General features: G+C 41.4%; 1 protein-coding gene across 1 annotated transcript in view; it reads left to right on the top strand.

The window, feature by feature from the left end:
• The first annotated feature begins 507 nt into the window (after nucleotides 1-507).
• The window catches only part of ABCD3 (ATP binding cassette subfamily D member 3), a 176,226-nt gene continuing 169,331 nt past the window's right edge, over nucleotides 508-7,402 (top strand). The window contains exon 1 of the mRNA XM_007936070.2: nucleotides 508-617. Coding sequence (XP_007934261.1) covers nucleotides 508-617 — 110 coding nt within the window. The remainder of the gene's footprint in view (nucleotides 618-7,402) is intronic.

Genomic DNA, 7,402 nt, shown 5'->3' on the forward strand with positions numbered 1-7,402 from the left:
TTGTAGAAATGCTTTTTGACAGTGACGCTCAGCTTCTTCCTGGCTCCTTTAAAAGGGAGGTAACGGCCCATCACGCGCTGGTCCCACTAGGCCCCCCGGGGCAGGCCTGACCCGCTTTTCCAGTTCTTCTGAAAGTCTGGGTGTGTGTGCGGGGGGGGAGGTAGGGATGAAGTCGGGGCAAGCAGGTGGCTTCGGAGGTGACAAGCGAGTAGACCACAAACTACTCGGCGCCCGCGTCCCCGGCGACAATACGGGGGTCCGCGCGTGCGCAGAACGCGTCCTGGGACTGTTCCGTCCTCCCTGGCGCTCGTGCGCGCTCCCGCCGGGTCAAAGTCCGCGCGGTGGGCTCCGGAGTGCAGGCGGAGCGGCGGCGCGCGCCAGGGGGCGGTCCTACGCGGCCGGCACCGCCCTCCCTCTCCGCGGTACTCTCCTCCCAGTCTCCCCCGCGGTTCTTCTAAAGTAGTCGCTGCTGCGTCCCTTTCCCGGCTAGCTCGCGCAGGCGGTGCCATGGCGGCCTTCAGCAAGTACCTGACGACGCGAAACTCATCGCTGGCAGGGGCCGCGCTGCTGCTGCTCTGCATGCTCCTCAGGCGGCGTCGCGCCCTCGGCCTGCATGGGTAAGAAGGCCCGTGATCGCGCCGCCTTCCCGGGCGGGATCGGGCGCTTCTCGCGTGGTCTCCCTCCCTTCCCGGCGCCCAGCTGGCTGGTCCATTTGCCCTGCGGGGTCAAGCAAAGAGGGCCGGCTGGGGCTACTGCTAGACTCCAGTGTCAGGATGTCTAGATCTTCTGCGGCACCGGCACCCCTGCTTACCCCCAACACCTTCACTATCCCCTCCGGGACCACGGATCTTTCTCCTGCTTCTCTACCCAGCGTCTGTCGCCGCTTGGGGGTCGGAGAGGGGGTGCGGAGTGTCTCTTTTTCCAAACCCGCGTCCTTTCTGAATTAACTTTCTGGGTGTGTTTTAGTTTTGCCATCTCATCTCCTGACATATTGTGAAGGATTTGTGTTGGGGACAGGGCTGTGTGATTGATTTGTTGATGGGGATAGAGTTCGTCAGGTTGAACCCTGTTGTCTGAGTCACGTACCTGAACGAGGTTTGACTGGATCCCCTAGTAACTGGTATTCAGAGTTAGGAGGAGGATTCTTGTGAACTATCCTGGATCCATTTGGCAAAATTGCCTTCTAAAGGGTTATCCCTTTGGAGTTGGTTGGTTAACTCCTTGGCATTTCATCCGGAAAGGCTGAATTGGTTGTGTGGTATTTGGAGAATACGGCTCCCTCCGGTAGGGTGCGGGGAGATTCAGTTTGGCTTGGCTTTGCAGGTGAAAGGTGAAAGTGTATTTTAGGTGAGGATCCAGATCTGTTCTAATTTACTCCACTGCTTTCGCCGCGAGAGCATTTTGGGTTTAACTCTGGAGGATTATAGGATTAGAGGAAGGAAGAGAGAATTGAGTTGTTAGATTACAAGCATTTCTCGTTCCCATTAGAGTTTTTTTTTTTTTTTTTTTAATTTCTGGGTGTCGACACTTCAAGTGAATGAGAAAAGGCATCTTCCCAAGGAGTCTTGCCAATAATTCGATATTTCATATTAAGCCTTGGTTTACTGCTTTCATGCATTTTATTTCATTCATCCCTCTGGACAGGTAGTGTTGTGTGCTTTTTTATTTGCCTAAAATATCTAATTAGTAGTGGAATTTGGACTGAAACACAACTGGCCTCCTGAGTCATAGTCCTCTTTCCTCTTGCTGGCCTATCTTTAACTAAACTCCGAAGCATGGTCTTTCTTTCCTTCTTAAATCCGCTTAACAAAGTTGAAAATAATTTGTATTTTAGTCTGGACAATATAGTACCTACACACTTTCCTTCTATTCAGTTTGCCTTTAAGATGATTAATTTTGGAAAATATAAACACATTTTTCTATTGAGTTCCATGCTTTCTGAGCTTCCTTCTGAAAGTTGCAAAGGGAAGATTTCTATTTTATGTTACCTGGGAATATGCCAAAAAAAAGAAGTGTTAAAAGCTACAAAATAACTTTGAATTGCCCCTCCCACACACTTTTTTTTTTTAAACAGAGAAGTGCTTCAATACATAGAATATGTATTTTAATCTGGGGGAGGGGACTGAAGAGGAGGCTCAGCCTTCAGTGACATTCTTTTTGTTGTTTGGTTTGGTTTTTGTTTTAACAAAAGAGCCCAAACAGCTTTGGTTTATTTATTTATTTATTTTTTATGACTTTTAAAAAAACTATCTTTTTAAAACATTTTATTGTGGTTTAGGTGAAAGTTACACTGCAAATTCGTTTCCCATTCAATAATGTGTACCAAATTGTTCCCTGACACTGATTGCAATTCTTCCACAATGTTTCAGCACTAACACCCTGTTTCCCTGGCCCTCCCTGCCTTCTCACCTTTACTTTTGGGTAAATAGTGTCCTTTTGGTCTCTTATAGTTAGTTGATTGTTTTAAGGAGCACATTCCACACGGGTTTTACTGTTTATTTTATAGGCCAGTCTGTTATTTGGTTGAAAGGTGACCTGTGGTAGTGGCTTTACTTTCAAATTAGAAGGGTAGGCTGATGTCTTGGAGGTTTCTCTAGTCTCTATCAGAACAGTAAGTCTTGTCTTTTTTATGAATTTGAGTTTTGTTCTACATTTTTCTTCTACTCTAACAGTACCTTCTATTGTGTTCGTGATTAAAGTGGTCAGTAGTAGCTAGGCACCATCTAGTTCTGATCTCAGGCTAGAGGAGGCTATGGTTCATGTGGGCCATTAACCCTTTGGACTAATTGCTTCCTTGTGTCTTTGAATTTCTTCACTCTCCTTTGATTCAGATGCCATTAAAAAAAAAAACAAACAATTTTTATTGAAGTATTAAAAAAAACAAACTCATTGTTGTGGAGTCAATTCTGACTCATAGTGACTTGCTTTGAGTTTCCTAGGTGCTAAATATTTGCGGAAGTAGATTGCCCAGTCTTCCTTTCAAGGAATAGCTGGTGGGTTTGAACTGCAAACCTTCTGGTTAGCAGTCAAATGCCTTAGGCACTGCGCCACCAGAGCTCTTTATGGAAGTATAGCATGCATATAGAAAAGTATGCATATTATAGGTGTAGAGCTTGAATAATTCTTAACAACTAGAAAAATCTGTGTAATCACTGCCCCGATTTAAGAAACAGAACAGAATCAGCACTCTGACTTCCATCGCTATAGATTAGTTTGGGGTAAGGAAAACTTTATATATAATCTAATGGGAAAAAGTTTAGCAATAATGGTAAAACAGCATACTAGAATTTATCTTTTTAAGTAATTTTAGCTATTCATTGTAAAATACTTAAAAAACCTCTATTTGAGGAACTGTAAACTTTTTTGGGAATAAAATTATGCAAGTTAGTTTACTAAATAAAATTTAATCTTTTCCATTGGCATAAGGAGGAAAAATCTTTGTATTACATATTGAATATTTTGTGGAAGGAAAGTGCTGTGGATAAACATGAAGCTTAAATTACTGAGATAAAATGAATTATTTTGAAACATTAAGAATGGTGTTGACTCTGTACATATTATACTTATGAGTATCTTTGACTGGAATTGGTGTCACAGTTTGAGATTAAAAAATTTTAGCTTTATGCGTTACTGGCGTTATGGATATCTTTGGTGACAGGGCTAATTAATTTTAATATCTGATGTTTAATTAAGGAACCTGTGGTTGCTCTGCTTTCTTGGTCTGGGCTGTTATTGGCAGGTTGGCCTTAGAATACCTGTTCCCCTAGATATGCATATATTACAGAGTTGTATATATAATAGAGCTAGAAGGAGCTCTGGTGGCATAGTGGTTAAACCATTTAGCTGCTGACCGAAAGGTCAGCGGTTTGAACCCACCAGCTGCTGTGAGGGAGAAAGATGAGGTAGTCTGCTTCCATAAAGATTTATAGCCTTAGAAAACCCAGTTAGGGTCACTATGAGTTGGAATGGCAATGTTTTGTTTTGTTTTTCCTTTATTTAATAGAACTAGTAAAAACACTTGAAAAGTTACAATGTAACATTATTCCAAATATTACGAGACTGAGGAATTTTAAGGTTCTGGTGGTGGTTTTCACTTCTGTTAATGTGATTTTTAGCGAGATAATCATGCATATATTTTTTGTGTATATATGTTTGTGTATCTATATATATCAATAAAAAAAAACCTCATTGCTGTTGAATTGGATCCCACTCACAGTGACTCCTCCTTGGGTTTCTGAGGTGGTGTCACTACAGAAGTAGATTGCCCAATCTTCCTTCCAAGGAGTGGCTGGTGGATTTGAACCACTAGCCTTCTTGTTAGCAATCAAGTGCCTTAGGCACTATGCCACTAGAGTGCCTTCTATATATATAGATACATAGATATATCTATATATGTAAACATATGTGTACAATATAAATCCTTTATTGTGGAAAATTTCAAACATACACAAAATAAACAAGATAATATGAGCCTCTGTACACATTACCTAACAAACGCTAACAATACTCTGCCATTCTTGTATCATCTATCTCTGTCCCACCCATTACTTTTACAGGTTTCTAGATATAATTATATACATTGAAATGTAAAAATCTTAGTTATATATTTTTATATAAATAGATACATTCATGTAACTCACACCCTGTCACATATTAGAATGTTTTCATCTCCCCAGAAGGTTCCCTTGTATTCATTCCCAATCAGTCCCTACCACCACTGTACTAGTTTTTCCACTTTAGATTAATTTTGCCTAATCATAAATTTATTTTGCTTCTTATTTATGGGAAACAGTGGAATGTTTTACCCAAGGAAAAAGACCAAATATTCAGTTCAAAGGAACAATGACCTGTTCCAGAATGCTGTATTACTGTTCTAGATTCTATGGAGTGGATAAATGTATACATACATACACTATTAGCACATAATATAGACACATATAAAACAGGAACACTGATCCTGCTATGGATAATTGGGCTGCTAACCAAAAGGTTGTTGATTCAAACCTATCAGCCAGTCCATGGGAGAAAGATGAGGCAGCGTGCTTCTGTGAAGATTTACAGCCTTGGCATCCCTATGGGGTAATTCTACTCTGTCCTGTAGGATTTCTGTGGGTTGGAATCAACTTGATGGCAGTGGATTTGTTGTTTTGGTTTGACTGTATAAAACACATCTAGTTTTTAAAATACTAGATTGTTTTTTCAGGCAGCTTGTATTCTAGCTAGGGAAAAGAAACAGAGTGGTGGTGTTATGTGCCGTCGAGTCGGACCCCATTCATAGCAACCCTTCCTTGGGTTTCCGAGGCAGTATCACTATGGAAGTAGATTGTCCCATCTTCCTTCAGAGGAGTGGCTGGTGGGTTTGAACCGCCAGCCTTCTGGTTAGCAGTCAAGTGCCTTAGGCACTACACTACCAGAGCTCCCAAACACAGAATAGTTTAAGAAAATGTAAGTGGTGACAGAATGATGTGTGCAGACAGACATGTCTTAGAAGTTCTGAGGAAGGAGAGAAGAGATAATGTGTTGGTGAAGAGTTAAGGCTTTATGAAGGATATGAACTAAGCCTAAAAAGGGGGTAGGAATGGATAACTGAAGATGAATACAACCGTACCAGCCTTTTTCAGATTTTTGATTCTGTGCTAGGAGTGCCCCTTTCATTCATCTTCCACTGCCACTGTTGTTATTGTTAGGTGCTGTCTCTATGACCCTATGTATTATAGAATGAAACACTGCCTGTTTGTGTGCTATTCTCACAATCCTTGATATACTTGAGCCCATCATTTCAGCCGCTGTGTCAGTCCATCTTGTTGAGCGTCTTCCACTTTTTTGCTGACCCTCCACTTATAGCAAGCATGATATCCTTCTCCAGGGAATGGTCCCTTCTGACCACATGGCCATAGTAGGTGAGATGAAGTCTGGCTATTTTTGCTTCTAAGAAGCATTCTGGCTGTACTTCTTCTAGGACAGATTTGTTTGTTTTTCTGACAGTCCATGGTGCATCTTTATTCATTGTCCAGCTTTCAATGAGTTTGAGGTGTTTGAAAATACCATGGCTAGGGTTAGGGGCACCTTAGTCTTCAAAACTACTCTGTGGAAACAAGACTGGACAATCTACTTGTGTCAAGATTTACTGCTTTGGAAACCCAGTGAGGGTCACTATGCGTCGCAGTCGACTCGATGACAGTGGGTTGGGTTTAGTCTTCAAAGAGACATCTTTACTTCTTAACATTTGAAAGAGGTCTTTTTGCTACGTATCTGCCCAGTGCAATACAATATCTGATTTCTTGATTGCTGCTTCCCTGAGTGTTGATTGTGGATCCAAGTAATAGGAAATCTTTGACAGCTTCAATCTTTTCTGCATTTAGAATGCCACTAGAGCTCATTTAGAAACAAATAACCAAAAAAAAAAAAAAAAACCAAACTCACTGCTGTCAAGTCGTGACTCATAGTGACCCCCTCCTTGGGTTTCCAAGATGGTATCTCTATGGAAGTAGATCGCTCAGTCTTTCTTCCAAGGAGTGGCTGATGGGTTTGAACTGCCAGCCTTCTGGTTAGCAGTCAGTTGCCTTAGGCAATATGCCACCAGAGCTCCCAAGAGATAGAATCATGTTATTCCCTCATTGAAATTCTTCACCTACTCAAAAATACAAACTTCTTTTTATTTTGTTTTGTTGTTGAGAATATACACAGCAGAACATACACCAGGTCAGTAGTTTCTACGTGTACAATCCAGTGACATTGATTGTGTTCTTCAAGTTGTGCAACTATTCTCACCCTCCTTTTCTCAGTTGTTCTTCCTCCATCGACATAAACTTACTACGCTCTAAGTTTTCTATCTAATCTTTCAAGTAGCTGTTGTCAGTTTGATCCCATATGGATAGTTCTTAAGAGAGCGTGATGCTCAAGGCAGACATTCTTTACTAGTTTAAGCTAAACTGTTGTTTGGTTTAAGGAAGACTTTAGGGGATATTTGTGGTTTAACATTTAAAGATTATCTCAGGGCAGTAGTTTTAGGGGCTTCAGAAAGCCTGGATTCCATGAGGATTTGAAATTCTCTTCCACATTTTCCCGTTTTTGATCAAGATTCTTCTATAGAATGTTTATCAGTAAAATACATACTTAGCATGGGAGAATGATTTTCATGACCTAGTTCTTGCTTACTACTTCTACTTACCAGTCTAGATGTATGATAGGCTCTGCCCAACCTTTACCTTTTGATTGTAATAACTTCCATCCTCCTACTTCTTCCCATTCTGTGGTATTTCTTTGCCTTTAAGACATCTCTCGGCTTGTGATTTCTCTTGGATGTGCTCGCTCTTTTCCAAATCTCCAAACTGGTACAGGTGTCCACTGCTCTCATGATACTCTAAGCATCCCTCAATTCTAGCAGCAAACTCTTTTTTTT

Source organism: Orycteropus afer, unplaced genomic scaffold, assembly GCF_000298275.1.
Source record: "Orycteropus afer afer isolate SDZICR_OR568_19922 unplaced genomic scaffold, OryAfe1.0 scaffold00033, whole genome shotgun sequence".
In the NCBI taxonomy this organism is placed as follows: domain Eukaryota; kingdom Metazoa; phylum Chordata; class Mammalia; order Tubulidentata; family Orycteropodidae; genus Orycteropus; species Orycteropus afer.